At 40.0% G+C, this 20820-nt stretch overlaps 1 protein-coding gene across 3 annotated transcripts in view; it reads left to right on the top strand.

Moving 5' to 3' along the window:
• Positions 1–20820, top strand: part of SAMHD1 (SAM and HD domain containing deoxynucleoside triphosphate triphosphohydrolase 1) — a 66478-nt gene that overhangs the window by 30931 nt on the left and 14727 nt on the right. For all 3 annotated transcript variants that reach the window (XM_052650778.1, XM_052650777.1, XM_052650779.1), the window contains exons 8-15: positions 372–472; positions 652–760; positions 1571–1662; positions 3199–3314; positions 10019–10155; positions 10931–11026; positions 18201–18305; positions 18854–18991. In XM_052650778.1, the coding sequence (XP_052506738.1) occupies positions 372–472; positions 652–760; positions 1571–1662; positions 3199–3314; positions 10019–10155; positions 10931–11026; positions 18201–18305; positions 18854–18991 (894 nt within the window). The remainder of the gene's footprint in view (positions 1–371; positions 473–651; positions 761–1570; positions 1663–3198; positions 3315–10018; positions 10156–10930; positions 11027–18200; positions 18306–18853; positions 18992–20820) is intronic.

Genomic DNA, 20820 nt, shown 5'->3' with positions numbered 1-20820 from the left:
CAGAAAAAACAACAGAGCTCCAAGAATTTTCACTCCTGAATTTAAGCATTCGAATATAAGGAACATTCTTACTAGTTTATAAATAGATCTTAATATTTTAAAAAATCTTTTAAACCAAGAAAACAGGAAAGCTTGTTGGTTATCTAAGTGTAATAGAGTTAGGATCCTTCCAAAGGCACTAGGTTTATATTAACAGGATATCATATTTTAGCATTTCTAGGATAAGGAAAAAAGAGTAGAACTTTCTCACTTACCTAACGTTCCCATTCAAATAATTTTGAATTATAATTTTCAGGTTAATATACTTGCTTTGCTTATAAATAGATTTATCTCCTATTCTATAACTTTCAGTGGGTTTTCTTCTCTTCCAGTGGCTCTATAAAGGGCGCCCTAAAGAAAAAAGCTTCCTTTATGAGATAGTGGCCAATAAAAGAAATGGCATTGATGTGGACAAATGGGATTATTTTGCCAGGTATGCACTGAACACTTCAGAAAAATTGATTAAAAATCTTGTATACTTTAAATAGATATAATTTTCATTTAAGTAAATAAGCAAGCAAAATAAAACCCTTATATAAATTTAGTATTGATATTTAAGGTACGGTTTCCTTTGCTGAAAAATTTCATCTCTCTGCTTGGGAATCTCTCCAGGGACTGCCATCATCTTGGAATCCAAAATAGCTTCGATTACAAGCGCTTTCTTAAGTTTGCCCGTGTCTGTGAAGTAGATAATATGAAGCATATTTGTACTAGAGAAAAGGTAAGCTATGTCAGAGGACAATAAGGAAGGTGTGATTCTTAGCTTGAAGTCTAGAAATACCCTTTCAGTAATTTGGAAAAATCACTACCTGGTAAATTGTCTCTTTACTTCATGCTTAGCATTTTTAAGTGTTTTAAAGCTCTTTTCACTTCTCCTGTATGGTCTACTGTCTACAGTAGACATTTACTGAGTCTTGTTCTCAGCACTGTTTTACGTGCTTTAGAAGATTAACTCAATCTTCACAATCCTGTAAGATAGATACTGTTATGTTCCCATGTAACAGATAAGCAAATTGAAGCATAGAGAAGGCATACAGTTAATGGCAAAACTGAAGTTTCAACCTAGGAAGTTTGGTTTGAGTCTTGTCCTTAATCACTATATTGTGTGTTTCATAGTAGTTATAATCCTATAATCATTAATTCCCTGCTAGGTTAGTCATATAACTAAAGAATATAACAGTATTATACTATACAAAGTCTTTCTTTTCAGAATGAAGACTAGAAGAAGAAGAATACCTAATTTCTAGAATTATTGGGAAATTTTAAAAATATATTTAAGATGCCTAAAACAGAATGCATCACAGAGTTAAGATGCTCAGTAGATTTTGGTTTAGTAAGAATAAAAGTTGCAGATTAGTAGTATTATGAGTCTTCCTTGCTCTTTCTTGGGAGTCTCAGGGGTTTTGATGAATTTTACCTGTGTCCAGTCTTCTTCTATGCCACCAACCCTTTTTCTTGACTTATATGCTGTCTATTAACAAGGGAACCTAATCTGATCCTGCCTTAATGTTTGTTTCACCTCTTTCTGCAGGAGGTTGGAAACCTGTATGACATGTTCCATACACGCAACTGTTTGCACCGCAGAGCTTATCAACACAAAGTTGGCAACATCATTGATACAATGTAAGAAATTTGATTGTTATTTTCCTATAAAATTTTCCATGATTTTTACCAGAATATCATACTTGGGTCAAGTTGAGATTTCTAAATAAATTCAAGTAAAGTTTAAGTGAAGAAATCTAAAATGGTTCCCTTAAACAAAACAAAAACTAGCATAAAGTGAATTTAGAGATGAGGAGGTGAGTGTTAAAGAGGATACACTCAAGCAGAAGAGGGGGTTTAGGCTTGACAGGAAGAGGCCACCCTGGGATGGCTTGGGTCTCCACACAGGTGGTCACTTAGGTACGAGATATTAATCATCGAGGTGAGAAATGAGATGTGGATAATTGACACTCTGAAATTAATGACAAAAATGAATTTTGAAGATTAATGTCTCTCCCTACCCTGTCAATTATCAACAATAGTAGAAAACAGTAAAACCTACAGGAATGTGGGGCTTTCCTCGTAGCTCAGTCAGTGAAGAATCTGCCTGCAATGCAAGATACCCAGACTCAATTCCTAGGTCAGGAAGATCCCCTAGAGAAGGAAACGGCAACCCACTCCAGTATTCTTGCCTGGAGAATCCCATGGACAGAGGAGCCTGGTGGGCAACAGTCCATGGGGTCGCAAGAGTCAGACACAACTGAGTGACTAAACCACCGCTACAGAAATTTTACTTCCCCCTGATGCAGTCAGAACCAAAGCAGAAAAGTACAGCTAGGTCCCTAAGTGACTCAGAGACCTCATGAGGAATTTCCAAAAGTGGGGTATTAGTCAAGTTAATTCTGTGACCCTAAAATAGTTTTAAATGGATCTCTTTTAAGCTTTTACTGTTCATGTTTACATTTGTGTTGAGAAAATTTACTTTTCTACTTTTGTCTTCATCTTTTGTCATGAGCAGACTAGTTAGAATCCTTTCTCCTATTTGTATGGCTGTTACTTTGGTAAGAGGTTTTTTTTGTTTGTTTGTTTTCAATGCAGAGACTGAGAGAGATCTAGGAACAGTCTGCTACTGCTTCTATTAAATGAAAATTACTTAATTTCTATGTCTATATAATATAGGTTGATTATACCTGTGTTACTGATAGAAAGATTAAATAAGATGATGTATCTAAAGCTTTGTAGTCATGCCTAGAGCACAGTAAATATTACAGTGCACAAATCATCGTGGACTTACTTAGCATGGTTGAGATGCAGTTGTCTTTTTTTTTGTTTGTTTTAATTGTAAGTTGCAGGTGTATAATATAGTGATTCACAATTTTTAAAGATTATATTCCATTATAGCTATCATAAAATATTGACTACATTCCCCAGTGTACAGTGTATCTTTGTAGCTTATTTTATACCTAGTAGTTACACCTCTTGCTCCCTCACCTGCCCCCGTCCCGCTGCCTACTGATCACCGCTAGTTTGTTCTCTGTAAGTCTGCGAAGCAGTTGCCTGTAGAACATTGTGTCTCAAGATTTTGTTTCTTAAAAGTAGAGAGGTTTCCTAAATTTTAAGTAAAGCATAAAGCAAATATTCAAATGTCCTTATAAATGTTTATAAAATGATCTTTAGGATTACAGATGCCTTCCTCAAAGCAGACGATTACATAGAGATAACAGGTTCTGCAGGAAGAAAGTATCGCATTTCTACAGCAATTGATGACATGGAAGCCTTCACTAAGCTGACAGGTAAGAAGTAGAAGGTAACATAGGTGGTCCATCTCAGAAACCGTGTAAACTTTCCCTGGATTGCAGATGGGTTATTTTCCAAACATTCCAATGTATTTAGCTTCTGAAGTGATTGTATACTATTGGACTTGAGTTTTATCTCTGCTTTGTACTAACAAGATAACCTTGATAAAGTTTCTTAACCTCTCTGAACCTTGTTTCCTCATCTGCAGTGGGAGTAATGATACCTAGCGTGTAGTTTAGTTGTGATGCTGCAGTGAAGCGTATAGCACTTGGAATAGTACTTGGCACACAAGTGCTGTGCTGTGCTTAGTCGCTCAGTCTTGTCAGACTCTTTGTGGCCCCATGGACTGTAGCCTGCCAGGCTCCTCTGTCCATGGGGAATCTCCAGGCAAGAATACTGGAGTGGGTTGCCATGCCCTCCTCCAGAGGATCTTCCCAATCCAGGGATTAAACCCAGGTCTCCAACATTGCAGGCAGATTCTTTACTGACTGAGCCACCAGGGAAGCCCAAGAATACTGGAGTGGGTAGCCTATCCCTTCTCCGGGGGATCTTCCTGACCCAGGGATCTAACTGGGGTCTCCTGCATTGCAGGTGGATTCTTTACCAGCTGAGCTACCAGGGTAGCCTAAGTGCTCAATATTAATTATTTTTAACTTCTAATGCAATTGGGCTTCCCTGGTGGCTCAGTTGGTAAAGAATCCTCCTGCTATGTAGGAGATATGGGTTTGATCCCTGGGTTGGGAAGATCCCCTGGAAAAGGGACCAGCTACCCACTCCTGTATTCTGGCCTGCAGAATTCCATGGTCTGTATAGTCCATGGGGTTGCAAAGAGTGGGACACGACTTGCACTTTTATAATACATAATTATACTTTCATAAAACCAGACCAATACCAAAAAGCTGACTTGCTCATTTAACATAATTTTTGTTGCAAAACAGGATGCCAAAGACTTTTCTGTGCACTTCAGCAGAAACAAACTCTGCAACTTAGGGTGGGAAGGAAGAGGGGTGAGGTGTCACAACTGATTCTTTAATGTGGGAAAGTTTAAGATCAGTAAAGCAAAAGATGTAAACCAAAAAGTATATACCAGTTAAGAGTTCTTAGTTGCAAATCCTGAAACTGACTCTGCTTAACTAAAAACAAAGTGATAGAATCAGTGAGAAGCCTAGAGTTTCTGAAACGAGAGAATGGCAGAAGCTGAGTGGCCTCACACACAACCAAGATCAGCTTCCTGTTCCATCACTGCTAAATTTTTTTATACAGGTGTAGGCAGTGGCAGCCCACTCCAGTACTCTTGCCTGGAAAATCCCATGGGTGGAGGAGCCTGGTGGGCTGCAGTCCATGGGGTCGCTAAGAGTCGGCCACGACTGAGTGACTTCACTTTGACTTTTCACTTTCATGCATTGGAGAAGGAAATGACAACCCACTCCAGTGTTCTTGCCTGGAGAATCCCAGGGACAGGGGAGCCTGGTGGGCTGCCGTCTATGGGGTCGCACAGGGTCGGACACGACTGAAGCGACTTAGCAGCAGCAGCAGGCAGTTAATATAAGGGCTTCCTTGGTGGCTCACATGGCAAAGACTCTGCCTGCAATGCAGGAGACCCGGGTTCAGTCCCTAGGTTGGGAAGATACCTTCAAGAAGGGAATGGCTACCCACTGCAGTATTCTTGCCTGAGAATTCTGTGGACAGAGGAGCCTAGTGGGCTCCAGTCCATGGGATGGAAAAGAGTCAGACACCACTGAGCAACTAACACTTTTACCTTCAGGCAATTAATAGAGTCCTCATTACACTTGTAACTTTTTAGGCACTTTCCAATCATACCTAAACTATAGGTAAGAAGTGAAATGGTGATTCTGTGTATCAAATGTCTATAAACTGAGAACACTGTGTCCATCCATATTTGTAGTTTATAATGTGACAAGTGAGTTTACTTTTTTCTTGTTAATTCATCTGGGTTGGATTGAGGACAGAGTTACTTATAGGGGATAATGTATTTGAATTGTTTCTGTGTTTTGTTTTAATAATACCATAGTAGGTACACTAGTGTTGCATTGCTGCTGCTGCTGCTGCTGCTAAGTCGCTTCAGTCGTGTCCGACTCTGTGCGACCCCATAGACAGCAGCCCACCAGGCTCCCCTGTCCCTGGGATTCTCCAGGCAAGAACACTGGAGTGGGTTGCCATTACCTTCTCCAATGCGTGAAAGTGAAGTCGCTCAGTCGTATCTGACTCTTAGCGACCCCACGGACTGCAGCCTACCAGGCTCCTCCGTCCATGGGATTTTCCAGGCAAGAGTACTGGAGTGGGGTGCCATTACCTTCTCCGTGGCTGGAAATGAAAAAAGATATTATAAGAGAATTTAAGCAACTGCAGATAGTTATTTTTAAACTTTTGCTCATACTGAAGCAAATGATGCTGTATTTAAAAAAATCATCTTCAGTCTTCCTCAGAGACCAATCCTAACCATTTATCCTGTAACAGTATGTTACATTTAAATTATGTTTTCAGTTAAAAACAAAAATGAGTTTTGGATTGTATACACTTTTGGTTTAACTGACAAACTGTCAAATATCAAACATCTTAATGAGGTCGTAACTGCATGTGTCTATACGTAGCTCTCGCTCACCATGAACGTGGTAACTAGAACACTGAAACTGGCTTTTACCCTGTTCGGTGAGATGAGTTCACTGATCACTTGCTTGGATGTTGTCACAATGCCAAAAATCCCAGAAAAGAAATTAGGTCACATTTTTATGCTTTACCTGTCAGAATATAGGAGAATAAGCATACTGCCTTTCCACTTTTGTCATTTGAGCCAGGAATCATCTTACTTTTCTTGCATGTTATTCTGAGCAGTCATATAATCCTTATTGTCCTTAATAATAACATGACCTTGAAGGAATAGGATCTCGTGAGCCATCCTTTCTTTTGTTGGAATTCCAAAAGCAACTCATCTTTATTTTGAAAATCTTCACTTCTTATTTTCAAAATTTTTAGAATTTTTTTTCATGTTTAGGGACAAGTGTTGAAAATAAACAGCAATTTTAAAAGAATTTTACAGTTAAAACCTATATACCTAAATTCTAGAATTTACTGGACTTGCTTTATCACATATTTATTACTTACAATCCCTCTATCCATGTATTAATCTATCTAAAGCTTGACATTTGAAAGTAAATTTCAGACATCAGTATACCCTAATTCCTGCAGCATGCAGATTAACTAAAGTTCAGTAACTTATAGATTTTTTCTTTTTATGCAAAATTACATGCAACTTATATGTTCATAAAAATTGTAAGGTTAACATTTGCTGGACAAATGCCAGACACAGAACATTATCTTCTCCTTAGAAAGTTCCTTCATGCTCCATCCCAGACAATACCTGTTCCTACCTCATCTTACTAGAAGCAACCACTGTTACCTGTCCTAGAGTTTTATATCGGGAATCATACAGTATATATTCTTCTGCATAAGGCATGTTTAATTTAGCATTGAGGTTTATCCAGATTGCAAGTATCAGTAATTCATTCCCTTTTATTGCTGAATAGTAGTCCATTGTATGAATATGCCACTGTTTGTTTATCTGTTCTCTCTGCTTCCTAAATTCCTATTTCTGATGGATGTTTCCGCTTATCTGGATGCAACTATTGTAAGCATTGCAAATGTTACGACCGCTGTCTTAGGTAGTCATTTTCTTAGCTTGGTCTTATTCTGCAATATTCCTAAGCAATAGGTGGATCTTACCCCTTCCTTCCCTTCCCTTGCAAGACCTTACCCCCAAATCGCTTAATTAAATTGGGGCCTTAGAATGTTAAATTCAAAAGAACCTTAGAGATCATCTGCTTAAAACTCCTCAGATGAGGAAACTAAGGCCAAGTGAAAGAAAGCAACTTATCCTAATAAATGGCAAACCTGAGCTCAAATCAAGTTTTCTGACTCCCAAGTTGAATGTTTACACTCTTTAGTAAACACTTTAATCATTCAGTTTAATAGACAAACAGTTTCCCTTTACTTTTGTACAGGACTATTTTCCGAAAACATGTATGTGGAACAAATAGAACTCTCATACATGGCCAGTGGGAATGCAGATGGTACAGCCACTTGGAAAAAGTTGAGCATTTTCTTTTAAACATATATGTATCCTGTGACCCATTAATCCCTCTTCTGCCCACTCGGCCAATGGAAACGTCAGTCCACCCCAAAACCTGTACCTAGTTAGAATAAGATGAAAGGCATAAGAAGAGTATCAGTCAAGTTCTTTGGGGTTCGAGGGAAGAAGGAATTACATCTCTGATTTGGATGCACTGGGGAAGGTTTCATAATTAGGCACTTTTTGAGATGAACCTCAGAGATTAGATAGGCCTTTAAGAAGTGAGATTCTGTCATGGGGGAAAGCATTTCCCTAATTTAGCTGAGAATAGGGTAGATTAAAGCATGGATTAGAAAAGTGTGGTCTTATTATATTAAAATTGTTTTGTTTTTCAACCTGAATATAATATGTAAAGAAATAATGAAAACCAGACTTCCCTGGTGGTCCAGTGGTTAAGAATCCTCCTGCCAATGTAGGGGCCACGGGTTCAATACCTGGTCTGGCAGGATTCTCCATGCTGTGGGGCAGCTAAGACCATGCGCCACAACTGTTGAAGCCCATGGGCACTAGAGCCCTTGCTCTGCAGCAAGAGAAGCCGCCGCAGGAGAAGCACAAGTGCCACAGATAGAGAAAGCCCGTGCACAGCAAGAAAGACCCAGCACAGTGAAAAATGCACAAAACGAACATGCTTTTAAAAAATGGTTTTCAAAAACATTACTGAGAGGGTAAGGAGTCTATTAACCACGGATTAAGAGGGAAGAACATACCTATACATGTAGGTGACATGAATGACATAGGCTGCTAATATTTTGCCAAGAAAGGGCATTTTAATAAAATTCACTTTGCAAAATGCAATGGATAATGAATGAATGCTAAACCATTGGTTGAAAACTTACTGGGATAATCAGACCCTCTGAAAATATCACCTTGCAGAAAGATTCATTTATAACAGAGAAAAACCTGAGGATTATTGCCCTAACCGACTTTTGGAACTTGTTAACAAAGCCCATTTTGTGACACATGATGTGATGCACTGAGCCAAGCTCATGTGGTGCTCTTAGATGTTATAACACTTGTATAATGTTCTTCATAACAGTGTTTTCCTTGAATCTAGTGGTAAAGAAACAACAAACAAGTTCACAGTCTGGACATTTTACAAAATGACCGCGTGAACTTTTCTAAATTGTCAGCATCATGAAAGAAGTCAGAATTATCTAGTTCTAGATGGGAGGATCCTAGAAAACATGACAACTAATGTCATCCGTCATCTTTGATTGGTATCTCTATCCAGCAACAAAAATTTGTAAATTGCATTATTGCAACACTTAAATTCAAGTACAGATTGTATGTCAGATATCTTTATATCAGTGTTAAATTTCTTGACATGATTGTGATTGAGTTCGAGAATGTGCTTGTTCTTGGGAGGTATACGCTGAAATATTTAGGAGTCAAGAGTCTTGCTATCTGTAATTTTCAAATGTTTCCTCAGAAATTTATATGTGCACACATACAGAGAGTGTTTGCATATGTTGAAACAAAACAGTTGATAAACTTTGGTGAAGGGTATTTTATTTTGAAATTTCTGAATAAAAAGCTTAAAGAAAAGGAAGAAGGAAATTAAGCTACCTTCTGTCATCATGGAATGAAACCTTTAAAAGCTTTTTCTTTTTTTTGACTGTGCCTTTCTTTGCAGGATCTTAGTTCCCCTACCAGGGATCGAACCCAAGCCCCAGCAATGAAAGTACTGAGTCCTAACTACTGTACCTTCAGGGAACTCCCTTAAAAACTTTTTATTAAGGAAGTTTACATCACTTAGTTTCATGATTTAGCTGCAATAAGTAGCATGGCAGTTTTATTTCATCCCTTCACCCCATCAGACCCTTGGCCATTTTGAAGCAGATCTCAGACATAATTTTGTAATTCCTTAAGTTTCATTCTCTTAAAAAAAAAAAATCAATAAACTAATGTACCCTTTTGTACCCCAAACTCAGTCTCAAGTCATCATCTCCAGTGCAGTCTTACCTCATCTCTCCCTTTTCCCACTCATTAGGTTATCCTGAAACAAATCCAAGACACTGATTGGAGCACTTTTTACAAAAGTTTTTTCACATCTTTATAATCATAGTGTATCTATGTTTGTAAACCTCTGCTTGAAATCATTTCAGAAGTACAGCAATGTATGAGTCTCTTATTTTTTTTATTTTTTATTTTAAAAAAATTTTTATTTTTACTTTATTTTACTTTACAATACTGTATTGGTTTTGCCATACATTGACATGAATCCACCACGGGTGTACATGTGATCCCAAACATGAATCCCCCCTCCCACCTCCCTGCCCCACAACATCCCTCTGGGTCATTCCCGTGCACCAGCCCCAAGCATGCTGTATCCTGCATCGGACATAGACTGGTGATTCGATTCTTACATGATAGTATACATGTTTCAATGCCATTCTCCCAAATCATCCCACCCTCTCCCTCTCCCTCTGAGTCCAAAAGTCCACTGAAATCATTTCAGAAGTATAGCAATGTATGAGTCTCTTTAAATCTTGGGTTTTGTTTTGTTTGTTTTTTTTTCATTTTAATATAACTGAAATTTCATCAACTTGGCAGATAACATTTTTCTGGAGATCTTACACTCCACTGATCCCAATCTGGATGATGCACGAACGATTTTAAAGAAAATTGAATCCCGTAATCTATACAAGTTTGTGGGTGAGACTCAGCCCAGGGAAGAAAAAATTGAAAAGGTAAGTTGAAAGGTCCTCTGTCCCCACAAGAGGAAACCATACCCATCACAATACCACGGCTGTATTCTAAACCCTTTATATTAATATGTCTCATTTAATCTTCACATCAATCTCTTGAGACCTATCTTGCCGACAAAGTGAAGCTTGGGAGAGATTCAGTAACTTGCCTACAGAAGCACACTTAGTGAGCTAGGATTCAAAGTCAAGTCTCATTTACTCCAAACCTTTACTTTCTCAACTCGAAAGTGAGAAGGGGCCTCAAATTTTATCTAGATCCAAAGACCATAAAATGAATGTAATGGAAAAGGGGCCTCAAAATAAGGCCTCTGTATGAGCTTCTCTGAGACTCTAAGGACCTGCTGTTTAACTGCTTCCTTCTTTCAAGGTTTATCACTTTCTCCCAGACAGTGCTTGCCTGCCTTCCTTAGTCCAGGCATTAGTTCTCTCCCCTGCTGGTTGAAGGGTCTTATCTTTGTCAAAAAACCTGTAACACAAGCTATACTGGTAACCACACCCCGCCTCACAATACTTCCTTAGGTCACACTTTACTTCTTGTTTTACTAATAGGTTAATGCCTCATTTTTTTCAATGTGAAATTCCGTTATGAAAACCACACTATTGTGATTTGATTAAAAGGTAGCATGGGTATATATTTGTTAGGGAAATCTCTATCTACATTTCTTGGTAAAGTGCCATTTTTAGAAAAGAACCCTCTTGGTGGCACAAAGTAGGATGAAGAACTGGAGTTCTAAATGAGGAGCCTTGTCTTTTCCAGGAAAACTACGAACACCTTCCGAAAGAGATCGCCAGTGCTAAACCCAGTGATGTAGAGCTAGAAGCTGAACTAAAGGCTGAAGATTTGATCGTGGATGTAAGTAGTTAGCTCAATAACATGCTAAGCAAAGAATTTATTTAAGGTAAAGCATCACTACCACCCCTGTTATAACAGTAGTACATGTTCATTAGAAAATCTGGAAAATACAGAAAAAAAGATGGATAGAAGAGAATCACCCATGATATCACAGAAAAAACTAACATTAGGCAGATTTTTAAAATGACAGCCAACTCCAGTATTCTTGCCTGGGAAATTCCATGGACAGAGGAGCCTGGCAGGCTGGGCTAACAGTCCATGGGCTCGAAAAAGAGTCGGGCACAACTGAGGGACTAAACAACAATGAACAGAATTTTCTTTGACATATTTTTATGTTGATATTGTCAATATTTTTATGTAATTGTGGTCATGTTACTAACAGAGCATTGTATATAGTGATTTTTGAATGTTTTCTTGATCAAAAAAGTAATTGTTGTTGTTGTTCAGTTGCTCAGTCGTGACTTCATGGACTGCAGCATGCCAGGCTTCCCTGTCCTTCGCTATCTCCCAGAGCTCGCTCAAACTCACGTCCATTGAGTCGGTGATGCAATCCAACCATCTTGTCTTCTGTTATCCCCTTCTCCTCCTGCCTTCAATCTTTCCCAATATCAGGGCCTTTTCTAATGAACGGGCTCTTTACATCAGGGGGTCCACTGGAGAAGGGAGTGGCAAACCACTTCAGCATTCGTGCCTTGAGAACTATATGAACAGTATGAAAAGGCAAAAAGATATGACACTGAAAAATGAACTCCCCAGGTTGGTAGGTGCCCAATATGCTACTGAAGAAGAGCAGAGATACAGCTTCAGAAGGAATAAGAGGCTTGGTCAAAGTGGAAACAGCACCCAGTTATGGATGTGTCTGATGGTGAAAGTAAAGTCCAATGCTATAAAGAACAATATTGCATAGGAACATGGACTGTTAGGACCAGAATCAAAGTAAATTGGAAGTGATCAAACAGGAGATGACATGAGTGAACACTGACATTTTTGGAATCGGTGAACTAAAATGGACAGGAATGGATGAATTTAATTCAGAGGACCATTATATCTACTACTGTGGGCAAGAATCCCTTAGAAGAAATGGAGTAGTCCTCATAGTCAACAAAAGAGTCTGAAAAGCAGTACTTGGATGCAGTCTCAAAAATGACAGAATGATCTCTGTTTCTTTCCCAGGCAAACCATTCAGTTTTACAGTAATGCAAGTCTATGCCCCAACCACTAATGCCAAAGAAGCTGAAGTTGAACAGTTCTATGAAGATCTATAAGACCTTCTAGAACTAACACCAAAAAAAGATGTCCTTTTCATCATAGGGTACTGGAATGCAAAAATAGGAAGATACCTGGGGTTGTAGGCAAGTTTGGTTTTGGAGTACAGAATGAAGCAGGGCAAAGGCTAACAGAGTTTTGTCAAGAGAACACACTGGTCATAGCAAACACCCTCTACCAACAACACAAGAGATGACTCTACACATGAACATCACCAGATGGTCAATACCCAGATCAGATTGATTATATTCTTTGCAGCCAAAAATGGAGAAGCTCTATACAATCAGCAAAAATCAGGAGCTGACTGTGGCTCAGATCACGAACTCCTTATTGCAAAATTCAGACTTAAATTGAAGAAAGTAGGGCAAACCACTAGGCCAAAGTACGTTAAAAAAAAAAAGTAATACATACCAATAATTTTTTAATAGGACACACACATACACACAAAGGAAAAAGTTAAGACTTTTTGACTCCTATTTTCGTAGAGAATGTAGTGTCTTCGTATATCCTATGAGAATGCCAGATGACTTTCTAACATTTTCTTCTGTTCTCTCGTAAGAAATTCTTTTCAGAGTCCTACTCCTGAAATCTCAGGACAGTCTTCCCTGTGTACTTTTTCCATAAGCCTCTCAATTCTTATCTTCTTGCTGATGCATCTTTGAGTGAAGGGCAATCTATAACCGTTCTTTGCCCTTGAACCCCCTTTCTGTTTCCTTGGCTGCATGTTCAGTGCCTTAGATCTGCAGATCAGACTGCAGGTTCCTGTTTCATTAGATGAAGTTCCATCAGAATAAAGGGATCTCACATCCTGACTTCCTGAGGCTCTGAAAGGCTTCCCTCTCCAGAATGTTACCCTTGGGCTTGCACATGTCTGTCCTTGCCCTCAGTGCTGAGCATTGCTCCTAGTAGTCCCCCACTTCCTACTGCATCTCCATCCAGGTGGCCTCATGCATAGAAGATGACATACACATGGCCAGTAGGCATGAAAAGAAGTTTAACTTTCTTATTAATCTGTAGGCAAATTGATGCAATGAGTTTTTGATTCTCAGATATATAAGGTGAAAAAAATTTTTTTAAGATTTTGTGATAATAAAGATATGTGATAATGGAAGTGTAAATTGACACAAGAGATCAAACTTGGGTCAATTTTAACTGACCTGGCAATTTCAGTCTGGAGGTTTGTCCTAAGGAGATAATCAGTTTTGCACCAAAACACAAATTATTTATTGTGGCATTATTATAGTGTGAAATTTGAGGGAAAGTGTATATGTCAGTGGAATAATGCAAGCATTAAAAGTTGTTTTTAACATGGAAAGATGTTTATAATAAGTGAAAAAAGTACATACAGAATTATTTTACTTTTGCACCTTTAAATTTATATACGTGTGTGTATACAGTGAACACACTGAAAAATCCTGGATATATTAACATTGTTTGTACCTGGGTGGTAGAATTGCAGGTGACTTTTTCTAATAGTGACTGTGGTATAAGAGTTTCATAATCAGAAAAAATAACTATCCATTTTAAGATGGGTAAAAGCCCTTCTATATTCTGAGAAAGCAAGTAAAATTGCCAACGATGTCTTATTGTGTGTTTGCATTCCAGTTTTAGTTTTACAGTGTGATATATTTATGTGGTCCATTTTACCATGCGTGACTCCTTTTAAGACTGTGAGTAGCAATTTTATGATTATCTAATGGGCTGTAAAACATAATTTGCTAGTTAGAATTAAAAATATGTAGTTGTTGGTCTGTAGCTACTTTTTACTCTTGAGTCCTTGGTTAAAAATGGGATTTCGAAGACTTCCCAGGTGCTCCAGTGGTTAAGAATTTCCCTGCCAATGCAGGGGACAGTGGCTCGATCTCTGCTCCAGGCAGAGTCCACATGCCACAGGGCAACTAAGCCCGAGCACCACAACTACTTGAGTCCACGCTTTAGAGCCCACAAGCCACACCTACTGAGCCCGAGAGCCCTTAAAGAATGGGATCTCCAACTACTATAACATTGCCCTCTGGAAGAATAACTGTTTCATCAAATCTGCTTAAAGGAGGAATTTACAGTACATTGTAGAGAAAATGAGGATTACCTTTTATTCCAATTCTAAAGCCAAGGAAATAAATACCTAAGAGCTAGGAGCACTTGTAAAATGGTTGAAAATTAGATTAGTATTCATGCCTCATCGTGGTGGGTAAAAATGTCAAGGCTGCATCAGGTCTCTCACACATGGCACTACACGGAGGCCTGTGACAGCACCAGCCCTGGGATCATGGGGAGGACTGAGGAGCTCTCCCTCATGTCAAAGGGGTGCAGCTCTCAGAGCCAGTGGACCACACAGAACGGGAAGGCCAGCCGTGTACTCCAGACGCTGGGCTCACCTCCGGCCCACAGCTGAATCTCAGATGTCCACGCTTCTCACAGGGAGCATCGCCACCAAAGCTCATATACTGGTTTTCTTCTGTCACCACTCACAGGATAAGCCCCTCTTATCATCTGTTCTCTCTCTTTTTTTTTTTGCACTATCCTCACCGCATTACTCTATTTCTTCCTGTTGTTTCGCCTCCAGTTTCTTCCCTTGTCCAGAACTTGTCCATGAAGCCCTTAGGAATTTCCATTCCATAATTAATGCACCTGTATCTTCAGCCTCTTCACGATCTCTTTGCCTTTGTTGTATGCAGCCTGGTGTCCCCTGAGAACCTTATTCCCCTGCAGCTCTTTCAGGAAAAGCACATTGCTCAGGGTCAGGAGATCTTCCTGGTCATCAGTCCTTTTGTCCCCTACTACCATCTCCAGACCCCAGGCAAGATCCCCGTTCCTCTGAGACTGCCATCCTTAAACCAGCTGCTGTCCTCTTGGTTGAAGATTTTGGTATGGTGTAGAGCCTTCCACTCACTCCAGTTCCTGACATCATCTTTAGAGGCTTCATAGTCCCACGACACCAGCTCTCATCTCCTTATCCTCATCCTCAATGACCTTATCCCCTCCACCTCAGCCAGCACACTCCACAGATTATGTATTCTGAACCTTATTGACATTGAAAAAGGCCCTTCCTCTAAAATTCACTAGTTTAAGCATCCCATCTCTGTCCACAGACCCCTTTCTTCCTTACTTTCTTGTTCCTAGCTCACTGGGAACTTTGGTTTATTGTCTCCTTCCTTTCCTCCAGCTTGTCTGCTTACCTTTCCTGGGTACCATGGTCCACTCCATAGTTTCCCCTCTTGCCTCTCTTAACCAAACGTCTAAGAGTTGTCTTCTCTCTTTTATTTCTCGACTTCTTTTTTGTTTCATTGTTGTTTGTTTTAAGCCATGCCACATGGCATGCGGGATCTTACTTCCCTCACCAGGGACCCAACCTGTGCCCCTACAGTGGAAGCACAGAGCCTTAGCCACTGGACCATCAGGGAAGTCCATTTTCCTCTACTTCTGAACCGCTCTTCTGTCGCCATCACTATACAGCTCTACTCGTTTTATTGCTGATCATCTTATTCTACTTGGCATGTATTGCGATATCTGCAAGGTCTAGGCCTGTGTTAAAACTACTCACTAAGACTACCAGTGACTTCAGTGCTGTGAAAACTAGCAGACAAGTTTCTGTCCTTTGTGCCTCAGAGCTGTTTCTTCTGCCTAGAATTCTTTTTTTTTCCTACCTAAGCCTGGTTATACACAGAATATACAGAAGAACTGTACGAAAAAGATCTTCATGACCCAGATAATCACGATGGTGTGATCACTCACCTAGAGCCAGACATCCTGGAATCAAGTGGGCCTGAAAGCATCACTGCGAACAAAGCTAGTGGAGGTGATGGAGTTCCAGCTGAGCTATTTCAAATCCTGAAAGATGATGCTGTGAAAGTGCTGCACTCAGTATGCCAGCAAATTTGGAAAACTCAGCAGTGGCCACAGGACTGGAAAAGGTCAGTTTTCATTCCAGTCCCAAAGAAAGGCAATGCCAAAGAATGCTCAAACTACCGCACAATTGCACTCATCTCACACGCTAGTAAAGTAATGCTCAAAATTCTCCAAGCCAGGCTTCAGCAATATGTGAACCGTGAACTCCCTGATGTTCAAGCTGGTTTTAGAAAAGGCAGAGGAACCAGAGATCAAATTGCCAACATCCGCTGGATCATGGAAAAAGCAAGAGAGTTCCAGAAAAACATCTACTTCTGCTTTATTGCCTATGCCAAAGCCTTTGACTGTGTGGATCACAGTAAACTGGATAATTCTGAAAGAGATGGGAATACCAGACCACCTGACCTGCCTCTTGAGAAATCTGTATGCAGGTCAGGAAGCAACCGTTAGAACTGGACATGGAACAACAGACTGGTTCCAAATAGGAAAAGGAGTACATCAAGGCTGTATATTGTCACTCTGCTTATTTAACTTCTATGCAGAGTACATCATGAGAAACGCTGGACTGGAAGAAACACAAGCTGGAATCAAGATTGCCAGGAGAAATATCAATAACCTCAGATACGCAGATGACACCACCCTTATGGCAGAAAGTGAAGAGGAACGAAAAACCCTCGATGAAAGTGAAAGAGGAGAGCGAAAAAGTTGGCTTAAAGCTCATCATTCAGAAAACGAAGATCATGGCATCTGGTCCCATCACTGCATGGGAAATAGATGGGGAAACAGTGGAAACAGTGTCAGACTTTATTTTGGGGGGCTCCAAAATCACTGCAGATGGTGATTGCAGCCATGAAATTAAAAGATGCTTACTCCTTGGAAGGAAAGTTATGACCAACCTAGATAGCATATTCAAAAGCAGACATTACTTTGCCAACTAAGGTCTGTCTAGTCAAGGCTATGGTTTTTCCTGTGGTCATGTATGGATGTGAGAGTTGGACTGTGAAGAAAGCTGAGGGCTGAAGAATTGATGCTTTTGAACTGTGATGTTGGAGAAGACTCTTGAGAGTCCCTTGGACTGCAAGGAGATCCAACCAGTCCATTCTGAAGGAGATCAGCCCTGGGATTTCTTTGGAGGGAATGATGCTAAAGCTAAAACTCCAGTACTTTGGCCACCTCATGCGAAGAGTTGACTCATTGGAAAAGACTCTGATGCTGGGAGGGATTGGGGGCAGGAAGAGAAGGGGACGACAGAGGATGAGATAGCTGGATGGCATCACGGACTCGATGGATGTGAGCTTGAGTGAACTCCGGGAGTTGGTGATGGACAGGGAGGCCTGGCGTGCTGCGATTCATGGGGTCGCAAAGAGTTGGACACGACTGCGCGACTGAACTGAACTGAAGCCTGGTTAATTTCTACTCACTTTTTTAGCAAAATCACTTTTCCCAGGAGAATATTTCTAGTCATTGCCTAGGAGCCCCAGACTACTAGGTTCTTGGGTCACAAAGTTTCATAGCACCATTTGCTTTCCCTTGGTAGCTTTTTTTTTTTTTTTTTTTTAATTTTTTGGCTACACCACCATACAGCTTGCAGGATCTTAGTCTTCTGACCAGGGATCAAACCCAGGCCCCTAGTAGTGAGACCACCAAGTCCTAACCACTGTACTGCCAGTAAATTCCCAATAATTACTTTTATAATTATTTGTTCTACCTTAGTCTAGGCCATGTGGTTTATAGGGGCTGGGATTTTATCAAACGTCCTTGTATCTCTGCACAACAGTGCCTGGCACGTGTCTGTCACATAGTGGATATTGACTTTATACACTACTTATGTTGAAAGCACAAAATGTCTCTCCTCACTCCACCCAGACTTCAAATCCCTGTGGGTCATGCACCAGGATATGGGTCATGCACCAGGACTACTTTTGCTCCACGATGAGCCACTCCAGCAGGGCTCCTACTTCTCCAGAGAGTGCAGCTTCGTTTCTTGTGATGCCCTTGCAGTCCTGAATTTAATTCTCATTGCTGTTATGTACATGATCGCTCATTTATTGCTTGTATTAAGGTTATCAACATGGATTATGGGATGGAAGACAAGAATCCTATTGATCATGTTCGCTTCTATTGTAAGAGTGACCTCAGCAAGGCAATCATGATTACTAAAAACCAGGTAACTACTTATAGTGGCATTTGGCAGATCTTTGTAGTAAAGTTGCATTTTACATGCAGGTTAGGCTCTGAAGTCAATGTATACAGTTTTAAAAAAAAGAAACAAATATATTTTTTAAATTAAAGTATACATGATTTTCGTAGACTAGACCATCTTAACAGCCAGTTTTTCCTGTTTGCTGAACTTGAAGAAAGCTCTGTTTTTTTGGTTTAGAAGGTAATTTATAAGTCTGGTGGGACAGGAATATCATATGGTTGAAGTCATCTAATTTAAATGTGCTTATTTGTGTATCTTCTGTGAGAGAGTCTGTAGTCTTCATATAATTACATCATGCAAACCTGTGGTCTTTTATTAATGGACATAAAATTCTGGGACATCTTGCAGCGTGACAGTTACCCTGAATTCTTTTCTTTGGATTATCATTGGTATAAAATACCAAGACAACGTGGTGCGTTTAATACCACATCGAGCACAGAGCTTAGGAACAGCTGATCTCTCCTCAGCATGTGAATTCAAGGTGACAGTGAAATCTTTCCTTCTTTAAAAAGGTTTCTCAGCTTTTGCCAGAGAGATTTGCTGAGCAGCTGATTCGAGTTTACTGTAAGAAGACAGATGAAAAGACTCTGTTTGCTGCACGACAGCATTTCGTCCATTGGTGTTTAATCAGTAACTTCACCAAGCCACAGGTGGGTGACTTATTATTCACATACATCACAGAAATTTTTAAGTAAAAACCACAAGCAATCTTTACTTCCCTCTGAAAAGTTCTCATTTAAATGATGGTCGTTTGATGAACTTACTTACAAGACAGAACCAGACTCACAAACTTAGAGAATGAACTTTTGGTTACCATGGGTGAAGGATGGGGGCAGACAGGAATAGTTAGGGAGTTTGGGGTTGACGTGAACACACTGCCATATTTGGGATGGATAACCAGCAAAGACCTAGGACCTTCTGTATAGCACAGGGAACTCTGCTCAGTATTAGTAACAACTTAAATGGGAAAGGAATTTGAAAACGAATAGATACATATTTATGTATAACTGAATCACTTTGCTGTACACCTGAAACTGACATAGCATTGTTAATCAACTGTACTCCAATATAAAACAAAAAATAATAGTCATTTGACTTGATTTGGGGGGAAAAAAAGTTTTTCCACATTAAGCTTCCCTTTTAATCTTTTGATTTAATTAGTTTTAAAGTTGGAGTATAATTGCTTTACAATGCTGTGTTAGTTTCTGCTGTACAACAGCATGAATCAGCTCTATGTAAACGTAAATCCTGTCTCTGGAGCCTCCCTCCCGCTCACCCCCATCGCACCCGCCTAGGTCATCACAGAGCACTGAGCTTAACTCCCTGTGCTCTACAGCAGCTTCCCACTAGCTATCTGTTTTACACCCTGGTAGTTTTGCCAGTCATTCTATTGTACTTTGCATGTATTGAAATATCTCCAAGGTCTCGGCCTGTATTAAATCTACTCTCACTAAGACCACCAGTGACATCAGTGTTACTAAAACTAGCAGACAAGTTTCTGGCCTTTGTGCCTCAGAGCTGTTTCTTCTGCCTGTAATTCTTTGGTTTCCTACCTAGACCTGGTTAATTCCTGCTCACTTTATTAGTAAAATCACTTTCCCAATGCTGAGTAAACTCAGCATTCCCAAACTTGTAACCTATTTAAATTCACTAGTTGCCAGTCCCATAGAGAATGTCGTTGAAATGGTCCTTTATTGACTTGCATGTGGTGGATGCCTGGCACAGAGAACATTGATAGCTGTTGATTGAACAAATGATTGGTAGGTAGGTCGGAAGCAGCGTTCTGCTTCCTGGTCTAGTACTCTCTGTCACAGCACCCTACCTGCTTTTCCCCCCAAGCATTGGATACTGAAGGAAACAAAAATGAAAGATTAGATGTGAAAGAGTAGCCCAGTATATCAGATCTTTGTCAAATGCCAGAGGGAGGGACACAGGGAAGTCTTTTAGTATTCAGGGTTGAGAGAGCTGTCAGGTAGGAGGGAGGATTCTTCCAGATCCGAAAGCTGGATTGTGTTTGGATGAGTAGCAGAGAAAAATGAGAGCTACACGAAAACGAAACTGGAACAAGTCGGGTGTGTTTGGGAGCTATGAAGAGACTAGTCTGACTGGAGGAGAAATGTCTTATTGTTGAGGTGACAGGGGAAACGGAAAGAATCGGCTTAAAAAAAAAAAAGAAAAGAAAGAATCGGCTTGATTGTGGAGAAGCACTGGTCATCAGCTACGAGTTATTCTTACGCACAGTCAGGAGGGAATTGCTGAGAGTACTCAAGACTTGCCGTGCTGCTATAACTGTTTTCTTTTAACAACCTTATTTATGTGTTTTTAAATTTAATTTTATTGATTTATATTTGGCTGCACTGGGCCTTCCTCGCTGTGCATAGGTGTTCTCTAGTTGCAGTGAGCAGGGGCTACTCTTCATTGCAGTGCACAGGCTTCTCACTGCAGTGGCTTCTGTTGTGGAGTGCAGGAGCTAGGTGCC

Source organism: Budorcas taxicolor, chromosome 13, assembly GCF_023091745.1.
Source record: "Budorcas taxicolor isolate Tak-1 chromosome 13, Takin1.1, whole genome shotgun sequence".
NCBI lineage: Eukaryota > Metazoa > Chordata > Mammalia > Artiodactyla > Bovidae > Budorcas > Budorcas taxicolor.
Note: the sequence above shows the minus strand (reverse complement) of the source record. Positions and strands in the feature narration are given on the sequence as shown.